At 44.7% G+C, this 24,701-nt stretch overlaps 1 protein-coding gene across 2 annotated transcripts in view; it reads left to right on the forward strand.

Moving 5' to 3' along the window:
- Positions 1-1,517: 1,517 nt before the first annotated feature.
- atp2a3 (ATPase sarcoplasmic/endoplasmic reticulum Ca2+ transporting 3) overlaps positions 1,518-24,701 on the forward strand; it is a 40,364-nt gene continuing 17,180 nt past the window's right edge. For both annotated transcript variants that reach the window (XM_063485981.1, XM_063485980.1), the window contains exons 1-8: positions 1,518-1,880; positions 11,752-11,769; positions 12,074-12,156; positions 18,249-18,353; positions 18,748-18,886; positions 22,859-22,939; positions 23,098-23,183; positions 23,446-23,910. In XM_063485981.1, the coding sequence (XP_063342051.1) occupies positions 1,763-1,880; positions 11,752-11,769; positions 12,074-12,156; positions 18,249-18,353; positions 18,748-18,886; positions 22,859-22,939; positions 23,098-23,183; positions 23,446-23,910 (1,095 nt within the window). In that variant the 5' untranslated portion in view covers positions 1,518-1,762. The remainder of the gene's footprint in view (positions 1,881-11,751; positions 11,770-12,073; positions 12,157-18,248; positions 18,354-18,747; positions 18,887-22,858; positions 22,940-23,097; positions 23,184-23,445; positions 23,911-24,701) is intronic.

Genomic DNA, 24,701 nt, shown 5'->3' on the forward strand with positions numbered 1-24,701 from the left:
AGGATCGCCTCCACTGGTATCTGAAGGAAGTGAATGTAAGCAAGTGTTTTGCTTTGTCACAAGAAAAGGTGCATTTTAATGTGTTGCTGCTGCAGGTTTATGTGTGTTAACCTTAAATGGTTTTACATCAGCCGCAAAATAAGATGCTTTATACCAAAAATGAATTGCCACAAATATGCTACATTTATTATTCATTCATCATAAACTAAAATGTATGTATGTGTTCTCACTTTAAATGTGCTTTCTCCTCTTGTATGAGTTCAAGCCTGCATCTGAAATCTTCCTTTTAAGCATTCAGCCTCGTTCCTGAGGACTCAAGGTTGTTTCTCAGTACCAGTGCAGCCAGGAATGGACTTCAGAAGGACACTCCAGCCAAGTCTCCTTTAGAGAACACTCTGGCAACATCGCAAGGACGAAGAACCCAGCTGTCACCGTCTGAGATGTTCTGCTTAGCTGTTATTGTGATCCCCGCTTTTCAAATGAAAGGACGCCACAGCCATCGTGCTTCATTGTGGTCAAATGATTTCTTTCACTGTTTCATTTGCATTTTTATCTTGCAAATAAACTGAATAAAACCACAGCTGTATTTCAGAGTGGTTTCTGTGTAGTTAATGTAGTCGAAAACCTCATTTAGTCCGGTTAGCTGCAGCATGTAGAAAATGTTGCTCATTCATAACTTTTTCTCACAGTTAACTCCCTGAAAATGAAACCACAGCACGTTCAGATTATCTCCTGTCTCATCATTCTCGTAGTAACTAATATCCATATAAACACACTTTAATTTTTTACTCCTGCTTCTATTTCAGTTAATTATTTCCAAACTCGAGACATGCTGACAAAGCTATTAGTTGGAGCTGCAGTCAATTCCAAAAAAAGGAGAAAAAGAAAGAAAAATAATTTAAACGTGTGAAACAGAAACTTTTGAGTGACCACATGCAGATTAACCTACACATGTTTCACTCTTCTATCTCAGCTTTCGGCTTCACGGTGGATGAGCCTGGAGCGCTGCAGCCATTTCTTTAAGCTAAAAACGAGTCGCTCTCATTTCAGTCTTTCTGAGAACCTAAATGACTGCATCTACATGCTCACTGCGCAGTGGGCATCAGAGCTGCATCCGGGGCTGAGTTCCCTTCACTTCAAGTCTTCGGTTCCTATGTGCACTTGTCTCTCTCACACGCAGCAGCAGCAGCAGTTTTGTGTACTGAGTGCTTCCAAACCTGCGCTTTGAACAGCGCCTTGTTCAAGTTCAACTCCACATCTGATGTGCAGCTGAAGTTTAGGCAAAAAAATAAAAAATAATAAAAAAGACAAATCCCCTACAAGGAGCAGTAACCATGACAGAGTATGTACAAGTTATTAACCCGCATTACACCACACGGAGCACGGGTCCTATTTCAAGGGGATATGTCTGAGGTGGCTGCGGGCGGGGAGGGGGTCTGCGCTCAGGTACACGCAGCCAATGAGGGCAGGAGGGAGTGCCCACAACAACCGAGAGGCGGTCCGCGTCGGCACAGACAGACACAGCACACCTTCAGATGGAGATGAAGTAGCAGCGGCAGTCGAGCGACACAGAGAGAGCAGCGTCTGAACCGCGGATCCGGAGGTTTTCTTCACTTGGGGGGGGACAGGTGACCGACCGCTCCCGCGTCCTTCGGTGGAAATTACTGCTGGTACACCTTCCGGGCACGCGCACCCTCCGATTCCCACAATAGATGTGACTGAACTACATTTCGATCTGATCATCTAAGCCCGGCACACCAACATGGAAAATGCGCACACTAAATCGGCGACTGAAGTTTTAGACAACTTCGGTGTGAACGAAAACACTGGGCTGACTCTCGAACAGGTCAAAACCAACCTGGAGAAATATGGACCGAACGGTGAGTAGCTCTGTAAATCATTTCCCTCTTAAATTTGCGGCTCGTGGCTGCTGCGTGTTATGATGTATATCGATTCATTTCCCAGGAAATCCCTCAGCAGCCGTTATATTTCAAGCTGAGGCAGATCGTGCGCGTAAAAAACAGTCCCGTTCCCTCAGGCGCACAGTCAGTGGAAATGTCAGTGGCACATTCATTGATGCACATGCCCGTGTGCAGCGAGCACATAGAAGCCCCGTCTGGGAAGGAAAGGTGTAATGCAAGTCTGACCAATCCAGCTACATCTGTGTTTGAGTTAGTCCCCCTCCCCGAGGTCGCCTCGTGTCTGGTTTGAAGTCATGTCAAGTGGCTTAGTGAGCAGACAGACAGAGCGCTTGTATCTCACCAAAAACAAAAAAGACTCCACTGACCAAATACCGACACAGTATGCGCAGCTGTGTGAGGACGGACATCCTTGGCTGTCCTGCAGAGTTCAGGCTTTGGGGCATGCTCTGTGCTGTAAATAATCATACTGAAAATCTTGAACAACCTGTTTTCACTTTCAACAGTTGTTCTTACACAGGGCCTCTACTTTGCAGTTCAAATTACATGATAACAGAGAGGGAGTAGCTGGGTCAAGTCATGTAACATTTCAGAGTGACATACGTGGACCAGGCCCGGGTTGCCAGGTCTGCCTGTCAAAGCCTCTTTCAATTGAAGCTCTCAGCTTGAATCATGCTGATCATGAGGCAAGCCTGTCCAGGTCTACCTCATCGCGTACATGCACCGACACATACTGGTGTTTGCGTGGTTTTGTGTGGAGTTTGGGCCTGACACCAACGCACCTATCGCTCCTGGCCTGTCATTTGCATGTGCTGCCAAGCTGTTGAGCAGAGCCGCGCATTGTGCCAGTCGAACAGTAGCCCTTTTGTTGCAGCCAGCCGACTCTACCCAGGGGCTTGTGATGACTTCATGGAAAAAAGCAACGTCTTGCTACAGATAACATCTCTTTCGCTTTGAGCTGTGAACTTCCTGCCTTGTGTGAGCGCGCTGCAGAGAAACACTGGAGGGAGGGAATACCCCCCTTTTTTTTTCCAGTTTTTGGGGGCTACCTGCAAAAGGGTTATCATGTGCTTTTTCCCAAGTCAAAACTGTTAAAAAAATGACAGCAGGAGAGTTGACGGGTCTGTTTACTATTTTAGTGCACGTCCCTGCAGAGTGATGTACGGCTGCTAAACTGTTGCTTCCCCTCTGCTCACAAACCACAGACTTTGTAGATGAAGCAAGGGCCTCATATGAGCCTTGGTGTTTTGTTCCAGGCTACGTTCGTTCAAAGCAGCTCGCGGCTGGTATGATTACCTTGGATGTGAAAATGACGCGAGCTGCTGTCCAAGTGTCACTCCAGCTGTCTGTGTAAGGAGGCACGACACGCTAGGAAGATTACATGATATGTTTGACTCAGAGATGAGACTGTCGTGGGCCTGGTGAGACTTTATCCTCTTGCACTGCCTCTGCTGTTTAACCACTGTGCACACAATTAAGATGAGACTGTGTCCTGCATTATTATGTCTGCGCATAATTTGGAGGTCACAAATAAAGGGAAACCACCATGAGGTTAAATATCGGCCTAGTATGAGATTTTTCCCCTGATTGTGGTGTAGATGCAACAAGTTCAAACCTTACTGATATTTATATCCTCTTTTTTTGTAACTTATTGCTTAAACGTAAATACAGGTGAGCTTTATATCAGCACTTTAAACGAGCTCTATCAGAGCAGCCGCCCTCAGACTTTGTTGGAACATTAGCTTAGCTCCCACATATGGAGAGCCTTTTCTACACAGCAGTGTGTGCTGCAGAAAGGAGGCAGCTGGCCTTTTATTCACACCTTCCGTTTATGGTCTACCAGCAGCTCGGTTATTTGCAACTCCATTCACAGAGACGCACACTACAGGCATCCAGCTAAATTACTGTTGAGCGCTACAAGCACCTCAATTTATGAGACAGTTTATCACTTTCATCATTGTGAAGCAGTTGGTTGTGATGCAGCAGGAGAGAGGAAGTCGCAGGTCTGTCTCTCTCCTGTGTGTGGGTGCGCAAGAAGGTTTGAGCGATTCCAACGTGTGGTGCTCAGTGATTGTGTCCTGCCTGCGTGTGCTGCACTCATTGTTAGGAAGAGTCAGTAAAACGACACATTTGCTCTCTAAACTTTCTTTGTTTAAAAAAACGTCATTTTAAAGTAACTGACAATCGAATGAATGAACGAGTGTTCATGGCACATCACGTGATTCATCAGTCTTCTTCTTAGGAATTTAATATATTAAATGATATTTAAATTGAGAAGGATTATTACTCGGAGCATGTTAAATAATTTGATTTCATTCATATCCTCCTGTTTTGGAACAAAGGCCCCTTCTGTGACTAATTTACAGTGTGAGGGTTTTCTGTTTCCTTTCTTTATGGGTTCTGTTTTTTCAATTACTTTGCACAAGTGCAGAGCCTTCAGAATAGCCTGAATGTGTTAAAATGTCACTCGACACTCCCTCGAGTATAGTTGTGCAACATTTACAGGTTAAACAACTTGGTATGACGTGTCATTGCGCCATCATTGCTCAGTGTCCAAAATGACATGCGTTTTCTGACTCGCAGCCAGATGGAAATGCTTCGAGTGAAGTCAAATTGCCGGTGGCAGCAAACCGAAAGTGTTCGATTGATAAACTGTCATGAATGCCACTGAACTTCTTCTCTTCTTTTAACTTGTTTGAATTAAAGCGTTTGATTACTTTCACTGATGGAAGGTGCCTGTTGTTGTTATTATGAGGTGATTCTATCTTTGTTTAAGGTGTTTCTGCACTTTCTTCAGTCTGGTTTCTGCCACAAATAATAACTACAGCTTCCTCTGGTAGGATCTCTCTCTCACACAGGGCTGTTTCTCTTCCTGTTCTGCAGATCAACATAAAAGCTGCCTGACTTAATCTCTCCTCCATTTGAAATGTGAGAGACATGCTGCTTCCTGCTCCTCCTCTCTACCGGCACACTCACCATCGCGCTTTGCAGTGTGCGTCTCGATCACTGAAAAGTGTCCAGTTGAGACTTAAACTGCGGTAACAATGTTGGTGTTGTGTGGGCTGAGAGAAGTTGTGGAAAAGTAATTTGAAGTCTTTGGGGTGTTGAGTCACTTCCCTGTTGTAGTGGCTCTGTGTGTGCCTGCCCAGCTGCCTTCAAAGGGACTGTGATCCTGTTCTAGCTTGTCACTTGTCTCGGCTTCTTCCCTCCCACCTCTGCATGTGTCACTCATCATCAAGCCCTTATGTTAACATGATATTGAGTCACGAGGCTCTAACACATTGCCCGGATGCTCTGCTACAGCACGGTCCGATCTACAGGGGAGATGCACGGAGTAGTGTTTGTGTTCAAAGTGTGGGCAGTATGCAGAGCGTATGCTGTAGCCGACACTGCCTTCAAATATACCACAAAGAGGTAAAGAGCACATGAAAGTCATTAAATAGCATTCAGAGACATCCAAGAGCAGTGTGTGTTACGGATAATCAGCTGTATGTCAATTAATGATCATTAGTGGCTGGAACACTAGAACCTAACGGTTGGATCGAATGGTTAAATAACAGACTGTATCTAAAAGATGGCAGCAGTTCCCAGTCTGAAAGGTGAAGCCAATGGCCAGCAGGGGGGGCCTCCTCTGGTTTGGATGCTGAAGCTTGTGATCTGAGTAAACACTTTCCTGATGAGTTTGTGATTCTAATCGTTAGTTTCAACTTTAGTACCGCAGGACGTTCATTTAGAAAATCACTCGTATTCTAAGTAAAACGTGATAAAGCTGAGAGTGTGCCTACAAGTTGCGATTGCACGCACATGCAACGAGCATCCTTGCTTTTTGTGTTACTTCCACCCAATGACTGTAGTAGTAGTTTCTACAGTCATTGATTCCACCCTTTACTAGCAACACTTTATGCACCCATCCATCGAGCCAGTGTCTTAATCACTTATCCAATTACATCTCTGTCTACATATTGTATATAATAAAAATGTCACCATAACCATGCTCAGCTTGCATGTGTGGAACTATCTGAAAATGACCTCCAGCGCTCAGCTGGAGCAGTGACAGAGTGTGGCCCACTCAGCTGTTTTTCTTCATGTAATCCAAACACAATGGAGCTGTACGAAGGAAAGGGAAACACAGACCCGTTTAAAGTGTTGGCTTCACAGACAGACCTGCTTGTAGGAGCACGTCTTTGCTGTTTTTGGCCCTTTTTGAATACGTTGGTTAAAACTATAGAGAATTTTGGCAAAATAACCACACGTTGTTCGAAGAGAATAGTGCATTTATAGCAGTTGTTTGGGGTTCGTTTCAGACGTCGAGAACAACCGTGTCCCTGTGATTATGAACTGTTAGCAGGTGGGTGTGATGGCAGTCTCACAGACATGGCTGAGAACGGCCTTTTACAATGCACAAGCGCCCTATCAGAAGCATTCACACAGCCTATAGAAGTCGCTCAACTAGTTTCAGTGGCCTCCATTGCTTCAGGGTTCACATCAGTGAAGTTGTAATCTATCAGGCACATGATTGGACAGAAGTGGCGCTCTGGTTTCCAAACCTAGAAGAAACTCTATAAATACACAGATATTTCAGTCTGTCCGTTTGGGGATTGCTGACTATTTTCCACAGCGTCTTCGTTTGGCTGCCGGTGGCCAGATGCCAGCCTGCGAGCCTGTTGAGATGTTCGAAAAATGGTTCTTTGCACAGCTGTGACCTTAAAGAGGAAACTCTGAGCCCTGACAAGATATGGGCTCTTTGCTAATCACCTCAAGCATGTCCTGCTCTGTTGACAGGCCCTCTTCCTTTTCCTCTATAATTTGACAGCAGAGCTGATGATACTGAGTGGCAATATGTGGGGAAAAGCACTTTATTGGATGCTTATTTAAACTTGTATCTGATGTAGAAAGAGCAGTATACAGTGTACGTGGTGTGTGAACAGTTAGAGAGCAGTGTTCTTTACATTAAGGCCTAAATATAGATGTCGTATCTCTGGTCTTCATCAGCACTTTCACTCTTTCGTGGCTCAGTCGAGCATGGCGTGCAAATGATCGATACAGTAAAATAAGCAGGACACTTGCATGCGTGCATTTAGAACGTGAGAATGATGCTACAGTTTGATTTCAGCATGCTCTATCTTGTGCAACAACCAAAGGGAAAAAACTCGCTCTCTTTTTCCCTGACCACAGCTTTGATGACGTCAGATACAGTGCAGCCAATGGACAGCTGCAGCGGCCGTTACCCTGAATCTCATGTCGTAACTGGCTCGAAAAGAGGAAAATCTCCACTTTGAAACTAAATTCAGTCTCTCTAACGACGCAGACTTTCAGAGAGAAGCTGCACAAAAGAGCCAATCTCCTTTCAGCTTTGACAGCTGATGGTATTTCTCCTCTGTGGGCTCAGCAGGAGAAGAATTACGACTCTATCAGTTAATCGATATCATCGCAGCTAATGCCAAATTGTATTGAGCAGAACATCTCGCTCTTTCATCCTACGTCCTTTTTGTCCCCACTGTGCATGTTAATATAATTTTCCTTCCACCAAATGAAACCATTGTTCCAACTTATTTTGACAAAGTTTGTATAATGTGAACTGGGAAAACGTTAATGCTGTTCTTATTCTGCTGTTAGGGAAAACTGAGAATTTTGTCCTTTGTTGCTCAAGAAATCTTGACTTATTATAACTTTATATTTCAGGATTTTTCCTGAAATATTTCAGAGAACAGCAGAATTTTTGCCCGCAATAAAAACTTTACAGAAACTGAGCTGTGCTTCCGCTGATGTTTGAATGACTGCAGGCTACAGGATTCAATACTTGTGTCAGAAATTGGTCCAATACTGTTTCAAATAACTGAATCAAATATATGTGACATTGAGCCAGTTTGAGTTGGCTCAAAATTTGACAAGATGTTGCCAGTTCCAGTAGCAGGAATCCCTCTCCTCTAGCTTTTTCTTTGTGTGGGAATTTGTATTTTGGGGAAAAAGCCACATTTTGGATGGGTCACCAGTTTGGTGAACATTTATATGCTTCTCTCAAACTGAGTTGTTGTCACTTCAGAAGTCATCAGACTTTTCCTCTAACTACACGGTCACCATTTCTGCAGTTCCAACACTCTACGGCTACTTTCACTGTTTGTGATTAAACAGCTGCTTCCCTCAGCTTTGTTACGTGCTGCTAAATAGCATGCTAAACTAGAATCCTCGTGTTCTCATTGGCGTTTAGCTCAAAGCACCACAGTTAGCTTGGCTGTGTTGACTTAATCTTCTTTTGTTTAAGCGGAGCAACTTTAATCCACTATGAACGATTTCTGGGGCTTAAATGACTGAATATCGGCCGTATGTGAGGACTTGATGTTCTTGTAGTAACTTTAGCATCACTGCTCTTGTTCCTGTGGTAGCAGATCTTTAGGGTTGCCTGGCAGAGGTCAGTGGGATTCCTAAAGATGGTCGCTGATACTCACCCACGTGACGTAGTTCGATATGAGCTCCTCAGAATAGGGAAGCCCTCTGTCGATATTTATGTAAATGAGAGAAACTTTGACATTATCACACTACGGATGTCTGTTCTGCAGTCACTTGCAGTGTTCTCTGTGCAGCGGAGATAATGATGTTAGGGTGGAGAATGAAGTACATTTATCATTCACATTTGATATGGTTAATGCATTCAGACCTTTTCCAGTGGGACAACACATTTAGTGGATATAGGAAGCTATCATTAGGGGTTACCATCATGCTATTTATAGACCTGTTTTGCATTCAGGGTTAGTGGATGGAGCCGAATCCTTCAGCTAGTGCCCCGAGCAGTACACGCCTCACCACACTGCCTCCATACTCCTTCACCCCCGTGCTCCTCCTCAATCGATGGGTGACGGTAAGCTGTGTGCTCGGAGGTGTGTCTGCTTGTCTGCATGCTAATGGTGTTTTAGTAGCAGGCCAGCAGTGAGCTTATCTACATGAGAATGTGTGGGGGTTTGATGCCTGCAGTCAATAGCATGCTACATCAAGGTCCCACTGATTGCATAATAGTTATTCTTGGTCAATTTTGACAGACACTTGCACATTACCTTGTAACGCACTTGTTTTCAAGGAGTCTTCATGAGCCAAGTCACCATGGTAACTGCTGAAAACTTTGTTGTGTTTGTAGTTTTCACAAGTCAGCCTGGATTCTGGCTTGTTAACACTGCTTAACAAGACTCAGATGTGATGTTTACTGGGGGTTTTAATGATCTGGCCTGTAATTTGTTAATGGGCTCAGAGCAAAAGGGAGGGGGGGGCAGCTCGGACTGTGAGATCCTTTATCGGCAGATTGTTTGCAGCGCAGAAAGATGGACTGTTTCCTGCTTTGCTTCCTGATGCTCTGAACACAGAGAGCATCTCACTGTTGCTGTTGTTGGCAACTGTCTCCAGGAAGTGTCTCCCTTCTTCTAGGCACTGCTCAGTTTTTCTGTTCTGTGTAAACAGCCTCTTTTATTCATTGTCTGGGCTGGGAGAAGGGAGGGGGAGGTGCTGTGGGGACATGAGGAGAGAGAGAGGTGAAGTCAGTATTCAGGAATGTGCCTGGGCAAGCCTCGCGTTGACAGAGCCCGGATGACTGGGAGGGAATCCTTGGCAGAGGGAAGCCGGGGAACCCCGTTCAACACCTCCATCTCTTTTCCTCGCTTTATCCCCCACCCTCGTGTCTGTCTCGTCTTTTCAGTCAGCCCGTCTTTGTCTCATGCAGTCGGGTCACAGCCAGCCTGTCTGCCATAAAAACATTATACAACCGGGGAGGCACAGTTATGGGGAAAGAGGCTTATGTCACACTGGTGGAGCATGGAAAACAGCAGAACCCACTTCTCCACATTTCTGCTGCTGCTGGCAGAGTGCACTCAGAAAACCCTTCAGATGGCAGGTTAGAAAAGCTATTCACAGTGACTCATCAGCTATTAATACACAGTCTGAGGAGGGTGTTTTGTGGAGCAGAGAGAGCTGACCACAGTGTGAGGGTCAACCCCCGCAAGATGGTTGTTTTCTAATACAGAAATGCTAACAGATCAGCTGCAGGTTTGACCTTATCAAACCTTATCAAGTGCACATTAAAGTGGTGGCCTGTGTGTAGTTTTATTAAAGTAAATAAAGCAGCCTTTTCATCTAATTTGGCACGCTCCCCGGTTGCTTTTAGCATCTCTTCTCCACCTAAAAACACAGTTTATTTCTCTCTGCGCCAGCGAGTGGAAGGAGTGCTGAGGCCTCGTGTCACGGCCCTGCCTCTTTCCAGTTCCTCTCTACACATTAGACACACGTGTTGCACAGTGTGGTCAGAGCATGCAGAGAAACACGGGGTTTCCACTGCTTAAAGGAGAATGCTGCTATTATTGAGAGCTGCAGCCCACTGCCTTCTAAGTATAGCTGCTTTTCCACAGTCATTCTGTAATGAGGGCTGTAATTCAAGCTTTTACTTACTTTGTATGCAGAAAAAGCTTCACTTAAAAGGAGTGGATTAAAGAAAAATATTTTTTTGATTCTCTTAGAGTCGGTAAGAAAACATGCACACTTTCCTGGAACGAATTCATAACTAATCCCGCCGAAGCAAACGCGTCCAGTGATCCATCCTCAGGTCGTTTGTTACGTCCGACCTGTTCAGCCGTAACTTTGCACTGGACCCGATATGGGCCCGACAAACACAGTGACTATGCTTTTGTCTCATTGTGGTGACACTGATCAACAGTGCTTGTCAACTGGAGCAATTTTAGAACATGACTGATGTGTTTCCTACTCTTGCTGCTGACTCATGTACGTAGGGGGATGTCGGAATGCCAAAAAACAAACAATTTCTCCTTTGAAATGCTCGATTAAGCCTGAAAATGACAAGAAAATGTTACAGAACGGAGCAACATGCTGAAATTTTGGTGATTGTTTTTGTGGGATATTAGCTTTTGGATGAACAAAAGGGTTTGGTGCAGTAAACAGAATGTGCACCAATGCTGAGAGCAACCTGTTGCCTTGATAAACTAACACTGATTACCTTTATTATAAAGCTAATCTTATTTCTAAACTGAAGTGGCTCATTGCAATTATAACTAATCTATCCAATCACTCTGTCTAATCTAACTTACAAAAGCATCGGGAGCTCTTTTATTCATTTCACCTTTGCTGCCGCTCTCAGAAACAGCATGGAAGGTTGGAGGTTGGACGTTTAATTTAGAACAAAGTTAGTTAAAAAAATTTAGTTTAGTTTTGACCAAAAAAAGTGTCTCCCATATACAACTGTCAGCTTGCTGAATAACCTGTTTGCAATCAGCAGTGACTTCTTTAAAGTTCATAATGAGGTCAGTCAGAGGTCGACCGGGCCTTTAGAAATATCTGATTAATGCAACAGGCGGTGGGTATGGGTTTTCCAAAAAAATATCAACTGAAGTTTTATAACTTGGCTTTTCAGTCTTAGTGAAGAAACGCTCGTCATGAAACATCTGTGAGGTGGCGAGACTGAGTCTGGTTAGCCGTTACATCACCACGAGCAGTCAAAGGTGATTGGTGGTCTGTGGTTCGCCGTGCAAAACATCCTGAGCTGCACTTCCATGAGTGGCTAATCCTAGAATTGGACTTGCTGGTCATTCACAACAGTAGACGTGTGATTGCATCCTGTAGTCCTCGGCTTGGAAAAACAACGGCGTTGCTGTCCCTGCGCGGAGCGTTTAATCATCGTAACAGAGCGGAACAATTCAACAGAGCAATTTATGCGTGTCCGTGCACCTTAAAGTCACACTGAGGTAATCAAATGTATTAACTGCTCTCTTTTTGTCTTTCTCCTCCGCCTCGGTCCTGCCGATTCGACTCTTCTACAACCTGCACCGCGTGACATCCGCAGAGCTCCCAGCTGAAGAAGGTAAATATTGATTTTTGCAATGAGCTGTGATCCTCCTCTCTTTGTGCTTAATGAAGTATCCTGAGCCTGGATCTTTTCTTTCTTTCTTGTTGTTGACTGAGGGGTAATCTTGGCAGTGTCCACTATAGCAGCTACCCACCCATGGACACACAACACTGTAAATACAGCATTGGTCTTGTTTTATCAGTATTAGAGAGCTAATGTCAACACGTCTTTCCAGGACACACTTCTTTACAGCGAGAGCCTTCAATGTTAAATCAAGTGTGATGCATCGAGGTGTGTAATGTGTATTTAAACATTTCAGGCAAGTCCCTGTGGGAGTTGGTGGTGGAGCAGTTTGAAGACCTCTTGGTGAGGATCCTGCTGCTGGCTGCCTGCGTCTCCTTTGTAAGTACCACCCTGCTAATTTTCAGATGTACCCCTCTGGGATTTGAGACCCTAACTGGACAATGTCCAGGAAGTCACCACCTAATAGACTGCACTGTTATTCCCCTGCTAGGATTCTGGTTACCCAGTTTGTGTGGAAACTTGTCTGTCGCAGGCTTTTCCACCCAGTGTTGATATGCGTTCAGTGCAGTCTCCTTGCTTGTGCCAAACTGGAAACAAAACTCTCAATCAAAGCTCCCTTTCCCTCAGACTGTGACCCCGGTTGCAGTTTGAGGGAGGTGAAGGTCAGAGAGGGGCGGAGTGGTGCAATCCTCACTGCATAATAACTTTTTCCATCTATTACAGCACAGCACTGGTGACTTGGGATGGAATTGCTCTAGCTATTTCTGAAAGTAGGAAAACGGCACAAAAAAACGACCCAATCTATCTTTTACTGTTTTTCTGTTAGTGACAAACCCGGAGTGCAGGCGTGGGCTTTGGTGCCATGACTTTGAAGCATGGCTTAAATTTCCTCATGCAAATCAGGCTTTCCTTACTTTTAGCAGATTGTTTATAGTGGAACCTGTTCCACTGCTGCACTATCCGAACACTTTACAGTGTCATCGTTGCCTGGAGTGGTGTCAGCTCAGTAACTAAAGTTTCCTTGTGACCTGATTTAACTTGAAATCCAAAGTAATCCAGTCCAGAGAGCTTACTTTATTAGAACTCATCTTTCACAGCTATTTTGCTGTTTTGTTGCTGTTTTGAATGTTTCCACTACAACCAGGGTGTGGCTGATTCTCGGTGGACTGAACTTGAGCCCTAATCTGGGACTTATTTGTCTGCTAATTTCAATATATTCAAATTGACAGTATTAGACTCCCTGGTTCCTTTCAATGACGCACCAGTGGGAAACTGGGCAAGTTGGGACATTTTATAAAATATGCTATTAATGTACAGCAAATAAATGAGGAACTGAATTCACAAACAGTTAGTTATGCACCAGCTTACAGTTACAGACTGTGCAAAAGCCTCATTTCTTTAGATTGTGCTTGGAGAATGGGTGCAGCAGTTTATTGAACTGTGCAAACAGGCATGGAACAGCTGGAAAGTCAATATTTGGTGTGTGCGTCTTTATTCTTAACAGCCTGAACTCTCTTGAAGTGTTCTTGTACTTTTAGTCTTCAGGAACAGTTCTCTGGGTCTCTTGAAGGCTCTTCTTTGGATCTCGGCTGCTTTTTCTTCTTTTCTCTGTCAAGATGAAAAATGAAAACTGCATCTGGATCCAACACCACTGCTGCCCCAAATCCTGACGCAGCCTCCACCATGTAGATATCGACTCTCACTGTCGGAGCGCTCCCTTGAACTCTCCCATTGACGATGATTTCAGCCAAAAAAATGTAAACTTGGATCCGTCGCTCCATCAGACGTTGCCACTGATCCTCAGCTCAGTTCTTGTGTAACTTGGCATACCTCAGCCTTTTCTACCTTTTCCCTTCCTTATAAAATGCTTCTTGACAGCCACCCTTCCACTGATGCCGTTCCCGATGAGGCTTCAGTGAACAGTAGATGGATCAACTGAAGGGCCAGATGCATTTTTTCCTGTTTATCCATTTCTCAAGGACGTGACTTTCACATACTGTTCATCTGATGGATTTTAGGCAGAGAGATGTAGCCTGATATTAGGATACATCAATTGTGCGATCACGATATTTCTGTCGAAGTTAAGAAAGTATTGTTTGATGCTTGCAGACATCAGCATTTGTAAGTGGAAGTGAGCGAAGGTCATTCCCATCTTTCTTTTCCAGTGAGCTTCATTGTGTCAGTGATGACACACTTCCTGTTTTGCAGTGTGTGTGTATTGAAATGAGGTGCCAGCAGCACCATGGTAGTGTAATAGTAGTGACTCAGCATTATGTCACAGTGCCAGTCAGCACAAAGGCAGGTGGGGGCAAATTTAAAGTAAAAGCAGCAGATATCTGCTAAAGTAACTGAACCCTGTAACTCCTCAGGAGCTGCGCAGTACTGTCACACAACAAAGCTGAAAATGTTTTCTCCGTCTGGGCTGAGCTTTTTAACCAGCTGCCTGAAGCCCTGCTTTTCCACTATGCAACCACTTCAGTGCTTTCCATCCACCGTTTGCTCTTCCTGTCATGTGGAGAGCAGCTAGCGACGTGTGGGTCACGCATCACCAGGTTCCACACGGCTCCTGCGGCTCTCTCAGACACGCCCGGGCTCGTCTTGGAACGTAAACGCATTCTGTTGATGATATCGCAATAATATAGTGATATGACATTTTTCTATCGTGGACGGTACGATACGGCACAGCCCTCCCTGCCACCTCTTCTTTTGTCTTGCACTCACCCAGCACACTGCACAGCATGCCGAGGAAATTACTTTATTCCTGACTGGACTGAAAATGAGCGGAAAGGCAGACAAAGGAAAACTATGAACGACCCTCAGACAATCTGTAGAAACGTTGCTCAAACAAAGTCTGGCTCATTGGAAGCACAATATAAAGAAACGAGGTGACACACAGAAGGCCACACTACACGACGTTCCATGAATTATCCTTTCTGATCAATATGATTTATGAATAAGGCTTTTCTGAAACTCTGGAGGCAAAAAAAATAGAATAGGCTGTCTGTGGCACGTCGCTGTGTGTGTGGGATCTGAGGAACGCGAGCTGTATGTTGATGTTGGTGATGGAGCATAAATTTCCAAACCCATCAGTGAAACTGAGCTTAATTTTGTCTCAGACTGCCAAATGCATGCAGTGAAATTTCCACCAGAATCCCTCAATAAGTTCAAAAAGCCAAAGAAATCTCCAGCTTTTGAACTCCTGCTCGCCGTGAAGGTGGGCGTTGGGTACTCGGTCCGCTCTCTGAACGCGTCCTGGTTACGTGTCTTTTGAGCCATCCATACTCGGAGGACTGACATCGTTGCCCTCCACTCTCCGCTCAGACAGGAGGGAGATTTACCGTCCCACACGATGGGGAATGATGAGCTATCGACCGAGCTCAGGCTGCCGTGACGTACACTCTGGCTCTTAATACTCTGCAGAGAAAATTGTCCTCTGTCTTTGATAAGTCCCATCAGATAATCGAAAAATAGATCCACTTTACCCACTGCTCTGTCTGTGCTGCTCTCTGCTGCAGTCATTTTAGTTTCTACTCTCACCATTGATAAAATAATGTGAAAACCATTCTCTGTTCCACTGGGGTATCTTATTGTGTTATTATTTTATAATGAACCATAAAGGCAAGATGTAGTACTGTCTAGAAACAAACTGGACATACAGTGCATGTGTAAAGACAGCTTTAGGCAAAAATCTACGGCTCAGCTGTTGGGTGACTGTGCTTTTGCCACAATAAACTATATCTGGTAAAAAACGATCATAAATATCAGAGTGCAGGGATGTTTTTCATGCTTAAGCTGCCTGAAGCACACAGACGTGTCTTTAAAGACTAATAGAGACTGAGTGGTACTAAATGATGAGTTTTGTTTTTTTTCAAAGTTTCTATAAAGTTAAATATATGTTTATTAGTGGATAATTGTTTCCCGTGACCACTGATGTGAAGGGCAGCCTGTTTAAGAGTCTTTATCATTTTATAGTTTCAGCTGTTTGAATGATAATAATGAAAATTTCACAGTTTGAGACAAAGATATAAACCATGTTCTAAGTCTGCATTTATCAGGGAGCTGTGGACTGGACGTCGTGTGACGTTGGTAGGCATTTGTAAAATGTCACACAGGTAAATGAGCAAACTGTATGTTTTCATAAACCCAGTTCAGTCGCAGATATGCTGTGAATACAACACTAGGTTAAAAAAACACAGCTTTGACTTCATCCAGTTTATTCTTTGTAATCCTAATCATTGAAATTACACAGTGATCTCATACTATATTTATTGAGATTGTTTTTATCGCCCTTGCTTGTCATACTATCATAATTATGCTCTGGGCAAGGCAGCTACATGTTTTTGCCATTACTCGGTGTGCACAGCTTACTCTTCATTTGATTTAATCTTGGACTTGCAAAACCTGCAGACTGAAATGAAGAGCACAGTCTTCTGAGAAATGCATATGAGAGTAATTACAATCATGAATCCACACAGATATTGTTTAAAAAAAGTAAAGAAGACAGCTTTTTCTGCCTGGTGTGAGAAATATTAGCTTTTCCCGTGATTTCGTTGCACTGTGCTGTACCTCGCTGTTGCAGTCATTTGCAGTGTGAAATGTTTGCAGCTTCTAACTGCAGAGAAACAGGCTTGAACCCTCGGGCCATTTCCCAGCCTCTCTCCTTTCAGTGCCTCAGTTGTTAATAGTACAAGCGGTGAGCGGCCCTCTCCTTTCCTGACTTCAGATACACTGGAGGTCAGAATATTACTGCAGTCACATAAAATAAAAATACAGAGGAAATATCCTTACTTTTAGTATCATTAACTTTCATAAAAGGTTTTATTGCAGCGAGTTTGATGTGGCTTTGATGGGCATGTTTATTGAGTCTACAAGATTTTCAACTGCTTTCAAAAAAGTATCGTAGTCATGCCTGCAATGATTTTCCTAAATACTGCCTCCGACATCTGCCCTTCATACATCATAGTAATGAAAAAGACTCAAACACTGAAATTATTAAAAACCAAACTAAAGCTAAACTGAAACAAGAAAATCCACTCTGGAAACTAACGGATGCTAAGTCCAAATGAAATGACATAAAAATACCGGTGGCTGAGTTACCACAAACTTAAGTGTTCACGTCGCAGACCTGCCTGCCCGGCGAGGTCCTTTATTGGCTGAGGGGTCAAAACTGATCATTTACACGTCAGACTGGCTCTGTAGCTGTGTACTTATTAGCCAAAATGAATGTTCAAACTGTTAATAAAAAGGATTGCCATGGCACAAAATAAGTGAAGGATTGAAACAATTTTTAGCTCAAATAACTGGATAAAGTGAGCTAGTTGATAGCTGATTAAAGTAATAAGCCAGTAGAAGATGATTAACTAGCTAAACTTTTAAGCTAAATAGCTAAATGTGAAACTCAAAGTAGCGGATAAATATTTTGAGCGGTGGTTTGGTCTATTTCAAATACATGAGATTGAATTTCCAAGTTAGGAATCTCGTGTGAATGTAAACTTGCAGTGAGCGTGAGTTTATCTTGTAGGACTGTCCAAGGAACCTGAAACCAAAAGATGCTAAAGGCTACACAAACTAACCTATCACTGTCGGCCTCTCTCGGTTTTTATTACTGCTATTCATTTTAAAGCTCAGTTTTTAAACCCTTACGATGTAACTCCAGCCCAGCCCATGCAGCAGTATATGAATGACTAACCTCGTATTGTGGATGGATTATATCAGTTGTTCTCCTGACTGAAGTTTGGTCCGTTTACAGCATCCTGCCATGCGATTGCATTTGTCCCTAACCATCGGGAACCCTCACGTTAACTTTTATCGAGTGGAAAAAAGTTAGCGTTCATCCTCCAGCTTCACTGTTTATGCTATGCTAACATAGCTGTGTCGCTAGCGATCACGTAGCACATCATTATATACCAGCTAGCCCAACTTCAGTAACCTTACAAACATCACTGCTGTTTAGTTTTCTGTCTTCATTTATGTTGGAAGTGATAGCAGAGCTGTACGTTTGAATTTTTCAGAAATCTCTGTCAGAAGATGCTATATCATGTTTAGGTGGAAGCTAGCGAGCTAACTTCTAACTCCGTTAAATGTAATAAATTCTGTTTTCATGGATGCCTAGATGTTAAACTTAATTGTTACACCTGGTAAAGCAGCAACGCTGATCATTTTATTAAAGATGAAAGAATTTAGATAGTTTTTGACTCTCAGTGATGCCGCAGTGATCGCTTGACTTATGGACCTGCAGCGGAGTTTGGACCTGGAAACGGCGAATGACGTCAGACTTAAAGACGGGATAGCACACGCCCACTCAAACGGCGACAGCTGCTTTGTTCAAATACTGCTTAGTTTTATTTGTCCTGATTTTATGATTTCGTCGCACCGAGCTTCTTCTGAAAATGTACGCGAGCTAACATAGGTTTTATAGAGTGCTAGTTTATTATGTTGGCTAAGCTAATTTGTACTGTATGTTCATATAGGTGTTGGCTCTGTTTGAAGAAGGAGAGGAGACAACCACCGCCTTCGTAGAGCCGATTGTTATTCTTCTTATCCTCATCGCCAATGCTGTTATTGGGGTCTGGCAGGTGAGATGTGCTCTTCATCCTGTGTCTCTTTTCAGAGTGTTCATTCGATTTGGTCTTCACACACACAGGCTAACAAAGGCTAGTAGTAGTTGATAAACATGCAGCTGTTGCAGGATTCACTTACTTTTATTTATATATATATATATCTCTGTGTTTGTGCTCTAATCAAACTGACACCATAGTGACACGTGTTAGCATCCAGATAGCACACTGCAGAGGGATCAGGCTGTTCATCAACATAAACAAACCACAGAGCCCATGCAAAACACCAACACATTAGGAGATACCATCTTTGCAATGAGCAGAGTTTGCTCACTGAACATCACATCAAATCAAAAGGACATCAAATTGTTCTTGGAATTAACTTTTTTCTTTTCTTTTCCGTATCTCACAGGAACGGAATGCCGAGAATGCCATTGAGGCTCTGAAGGAGTACGAACCTGAGATGGGAAAGGTGTATCGCATGAACCGCAAGGCGGTCCAGAGGATCAAAGCCAGAGACATCGTCCCAGGAGATATAGTGGAGGTGGCAGGTTAGCTGCGGCTGCACCCGGCCAAACTCTTACTGTCACTCACTCGGGCTAATTTATGCTTCGCCTGCCTCACCTAGCTGCTTTTATGCTCTCCTTAACACATTTGCACACACAGACGCACACTCGCACAACCTTTGTGAGCGTGGAAACACTCAATGCAGATTACATAAGAGTCTTTTCTCTGGATGTGGAGGTGCCAGGGCTGCTGTCCAGTGTCTGTTTGTGTGTGCATGTGTGCGGTTCTTTGCAAGTGGCTGTGGTCACTCCTTATATTTAAGGCCCAGTTGAATTTTCCACAGCTTTCCACTTCCCCTTTGCTTTCCATGCTCTCAGTCTCACCACCTGGAGGCTGCCTGATGTTTGTCAGCTCCTTACTCACACACAATATTCCCCTGCTGTAAACTCGCCCATGTGTGGGCAGCCTCTGATTAAAAATAGCCGCATTGTCGCTCTGGCTCCCAAACATCTGTGTATGCCAGAGCTGAACTGCAAACGCAGGATGGAGGAGACCGCTTTGCCACCGACGTGACCGTTTTGGGTCGGAGGGGGGTGGTGGTGGTAATCCTGAGCTTTGCATGACTGGCGATTTGTCTCAGGCGGCTCGGAGCGACGTGTGGGAAAGGAGGGAGCTGGCAGCCTCCATTCAGAAGCGCAGAGAGATTATACGTGCCACGCTGGTGGCAGGGAAGCCTCGGATTTCAACACAAGGTTGTAAAAATGAGACGAAATCAATCATCCGTTTGCTTAACTGTCACCCACAGCCATACTACAGTTCACATTCTCTTTAAACAAATGTTCTCTTTCTTTGCCGCGTCTTATTTACTGGTTGCACTTATTTAGCGTGCTGTTTTTGTAACTCATAGCAGTTGCTTGGAATTTGGGCTTGTTGCAGCCAGCGTCCTCGCAGCCAGACGCAGGCAAGCCCACACAGGTAGCAAGGACCGAAATGACTCCGCTCAGCTCCCGCCTACCGCCACTACCATCACCGTCACTGTCAACACCAACAGTGTCGCCATGACAACCCCCGCTCAGTTCCACTCATCTCCACGGTGCTCAAGTTCACAAGAGCTTGAGGTTTTAACGACACCTGTTGATGACAGCGTGAAGCAGGGAGAGATGTGACTCCCATCTGCTGTTTGAATAAAGCCTCTGATATTATTGCTGAGTGTCAGCAGCTCCCATAAAGGAGGGGCGGGGGGGCACGCAGCGACTCAGAGGGGCTTGTTTTGTTGTTGTAGTTTGTTTTAATCTTCTGTGTTATCTGTACTATTTTTAGGCTGACTGTTTAGTAACTGCAAACAAACACGGTGAGCGTTTCGTTACAGATGTGCCCCAAAGCACGTCAGCTGATTGGATAAACAGATGGACGCGTACATAAAGTGTCTGATGTAAACACTTCTATGTGTTTATAATATGTTTAAGAACCATATAAGGTTTAAAATGTTCACTGGTTACAGTAACTTGTCTCAAGTATCAAATACAGTAACAGAGCACTGGTTAACTGGGTGTAACTAGTGGTTTGTAAAACATACACATTCATACATTCAGTGCTTTGTTTTCTTTGACATAATGTTGTTGCTAGGCAGCTGAGGTAGGCAGGGCAGCACGCTCCTCTCTTTAGAAAGGATGCTTGTTGGGGATCGCTCCAAAGGAAGCATGTCGGGATATTATATCCCGTTCTCCCAGTGATTTTTCTCAGGCTTTCCTGGACTTTGTATCAGCCAGCGGTTATTCCATGCTAACTTAATGCGAGGGGCTGAAGTAAACTGTATGAAGGTATTGGAAAAAGACGCTGTAGACCACAAGTGCCTTTGAGGACAGAAAAGAGCATAAATATATTTACTCAGGTTTCCACCGCCGGTGCCCGCCTGCCCTCTTGCTCCCTGCTGCCAGTGCCAGCCACGGTTACAGCACATTTGTGATTTGCGCCTCCACTGGAACTTTCCTCTTTTTTTGACTTAACTGCCGCGGTCAGGTTGTCAGGAACTCCAGGATTTACAGAGAACCCGAAGAAAAGGAAACCTGCAACGAGCCATTCCCAGTAACAAGTCACGGTTATCCTGCATGTCACCAGGATGTTATGCAAGAATGTGAACACCGCCTCAGAGCTGCATGTGTTGGATTCGGATTTATTAAGACGGCTAACGATAAAAGCCAGACAAATATCAGATTTTTATAATATATAAAAGCTGTATTAGGATTTACATTTCCCTTCTAGCACATGGAAAGTGTCTGTGGGAGGCTGTGGCAGTGAGGGGAGCAGGAGTCTGTGGGTGGGCGTTTGAAAAGTCTCTCTTTTCCTGCCCTCGGCCACCTGTAGCCCCCAGCCATCTCCCACACAAACACAACAACACACACGCTCTCCCACTCGTGTTCTCTCTGAGCCGTGTCGGAGGTGGAGAAACGTATCTCCGTCCCATCGAGACAAAGGCCATCACCTCAAGTGTCAGAGCGCTGAACAAATGTCATGAAGAGATGATGGAAAAAAAGCTCCAGAATTGTATCACTGCGAGGCCGCTCTCACGTGTAAGCGTGCTCGTACAACAGCAGAGCCGCTGCCTGGCGAGGAAAAGCAGGAACGGGGAGTCCTCTGTTTTGGTGCCGTTACCGTTGAGAAGTCGTGATAGCTGAGCACTCTGAGCTGGCATTAATGAGTCACTTATTACACAAAGTAATGAGCAGCTCTTTCTCTTCTTCTCTCCTGCTGGAAGGAAACAACTGAAGAATATTACATCTGTCTGGAGTATTTGGAGCAGCTTCCCACTCCTGTGCTCTGAGATCATTGTCACTGACTGCATCAGACGATCCATTAATCACAAGTCTGCTCTGTTATTATGAAAATATTTCCATTAAATGTTCATTGTCAGGCTCTGACACAGAGGAAGTAATAACCATTTTGTTTTGGGGCATTAGATCCTTCTATGAATTATGAGTTTAATATGCAGGCTTAATAAGCAGACTCGAGACCGTTGGAGAAGATGGAATTAATTTGACCGTTTAACGCAGGGTTCACATGTGGTTTGTGTTTGAGGAAGTGCTGTGTTAGAGGAACAGAGAGAACATAGAAGGAAATAATCAATCATTTTAAAACGGCAACGCGACTCCATCAAGGTTGTATCGAGCTGTTGTTTACCTGCGGCTGCAGCCCGAGCCTGGACTAAACCCACCGATGCTTCAGGATTTATTGTTTCAGCACGGACGTTAAATAGGGACGTAACTGAGTGTTCATCTGCAAAACAACGAAATGAGCAGAACTTGTTACCTGTTGTCTCTTTAACTGGTAAATGAATGGGCTCATGTGGCACTTTTGCACTCTGAGCACTCAGTGCTTTATGCAACGTGCTCATTCAGCACTTTTTCCTACATAAGTGCTTCCTGTCTAACATTCACACATGCCAGCTCCTCGGGGTTAGCATCTTTCCACTAAGATGCTAATATTTGTCCTGCAGACCGGATCGAATCACCAACCTTCTGATTAGCAGGTGACCCGCTCGACCTCCTGAGCTGCAGCCGCCCCAACACCCTTTACTGACATGTGTGTATTTGTACAGTACTAATACTGCATCGATTATAGTCGTCTGAGGATTAAGGCTCCCTTGAACTGTCTTTCTGTGATGGGAGCAGAATGTGAATAATTTTCAGGAGAACACGAGCAGATCAAGGTTTTCAAATAGTTAGAGAAATGATCATTGAGCTGTCTACAGGTGCTCTTTCACACGCTGTCATACAGGCACGTTTTTAACCCCTAAATGCTTTCTATAAACCGGTCACACACATTAACAGTGAATCGGTCGTCGTCTGATTAGCAGATGACCCGCTCTGAGCTGCAGCCACCCCTAACTTCAGTTATCTGTCACTCCTGATGGAGTGATGTAAAAGTGCTAACACAGGAAGTCGCTGTCTAAATGTAGTCCAACAGAGCTGCTTGCTTTTTTACATTTGATTTTAAATCTCTTAATATTTTTCTTTTAGTTGGTGACAAGGTGCCCGCTGACATCAGAGTGACCTCGATAAAGTCCACCACCCTGCGCGTGGACCAGTCCATTCTCACAGGTATTTATTCTATCTCACCAGAAGCCCCTCTCCATGGCTTCCCAATAACTGGTTGCCAAAAATTTCCGTTGATGTTTTTCTCCTCACTGTGTTTGCTTTGAAACACAGTCTGATAATCACCTGCTACACCTCCAACCGTCTCGATTTGTTTTCTGTAGGAGAGTCTGTCTCTGTCATCAAACACACCGACCCTGTTCCTGACCCTCGAGCCGTCAACCAGGACAAAAAGAACATGTTGTTTTCTGTAAGAACCCCCCGACTCATGCTTATCTTCAGCTTTCAAATCAAAAACTCATGTTGTCACAGACAAAGCTACATTAGTCCTTACATTTGGTCACGTAGTCAAATGCGGTAATAGCAGATTCTTTCACTTGTCTCATGGCCAAACTCGTAGTAATCGGCCATGTTGCTGTTTGTGAGCTGGTAACAGAGTTTGTCTGTTTTCTCCCAGATGACGGCGGATTTGTGCTGATTTCCCTGTGCGTATGCCTCTGTCCTTCTCTCAGGGCACAAACATTGCTGCCGGTCGTGCCATAGGTGTCGTCGTTGCTACGGGTGTCTCGACAGAGATCGGGAAGATCCGTAATCAGATGGCGTCGACGGAGCAAGAGAAGACACCGCTGCAGCAGAAGCTGGACGAGTTTGGCCAGCAGCTCTCAAAGGTCATCTCCCTGATCTGCGTGGCTGTGTGGGTCATCAACATCGGCCACTTCGGAGACCCGGTCCACGGGGGCTCCTGGGTTCGAGGGGCCATCTATTACTTTAAAATTGCCGTGGCCCTGGCAGTGGCCGCCATCCCCGAGGGCCTGCCGGCCGTCATCACAACCTGCCTGGCCCTCGGCACGCGTCGCATGGCCAAGAAGAACGCCATCGTCCGGAGCCTGCCGTCTGTGGAGACCCTGGGCTGTACCTCCGTTATCTGTTCTGACAAGACGGGCACCCTCACCACCAACCAGATGTCTGTGTGCAGAGTAAGTGACAAACAGTCCTCCCTTGCTTCAGGCTTCCCAGGTTTACGCTGAGCACTGAGGCATGCCTCCAACTGTCGAATACTGCAGAAGGAAATGAAAATCTTCTGTGACGATATTGCTTCTGACTGAGATTTCTTAAACTCAGCCAAAGTGCACGGTAGAGTAATTAATTTCCACCTTCTATCATAGTGCCCGGCACCTCTGGGCCTTCCCTCTCAAAAAAAATGTTTTCCAGGTGAATACTTTGTGGGATTGTTGCTGCCAGTCTGTGCATTCCTGATCTTTTGTCTCTCTTTTCCCCCTCTGAGGTTTTCTTTTCATGCACGTGGAACTTAAAGAATGCTGAGAACTCCCTGTGGTGTCGTAATGTTTGCCTCCGTTTGGCAGATTTGAGATAGCAGCTGGCGGGAGCAGCACAGGCTGGCATGACCTAGCAGCACCCAGAGCGGTCTGTTAGCGCTCGCATGAGCAGTGAAGGGTTCCAGAATGTCACCTGAACAAACACAATGCCCTGAACCTTTCTCTAGCTTTCAGTATACGTGATAAACACTGAAAGATTTTATCCACTGTTCACAATTCAGAAGTACTTGTATGGTGCACAGCCTCACCCTTCCCTTTGTCTGTTAGCGTGTGTGTGTGTGTCGCTTGCTAACCGACTTTGCTGTAAGCACAGAGTAAATACCAGCACTGCTGTTTGACTTGGCTCCTGGTTCGAGCTCTGCACACATGCACACCCTAATCTCAGTTAACACCTCTTGTCCTCACGATCTCCCATCTCACCACAATGATGA

The sequence above is a fragment of the Pelmatolapia mariae genome, linkage group LG10_11 (assembly GCF_036321145.2).
Source record: "Pelmatolapia mariae isolate MD_Pm_ZW linkage group LG10_11, Pm_UMD_F_2, whole genome shotgun sequence".
NCBI classification, from domain to species: domain Eukaryota; kingdom Metazoa; phylum Chordata; class Actinopteri; order Cichliformes; family Cichlidae; genus Pelmatolapia; species Pelmatolapia mariae.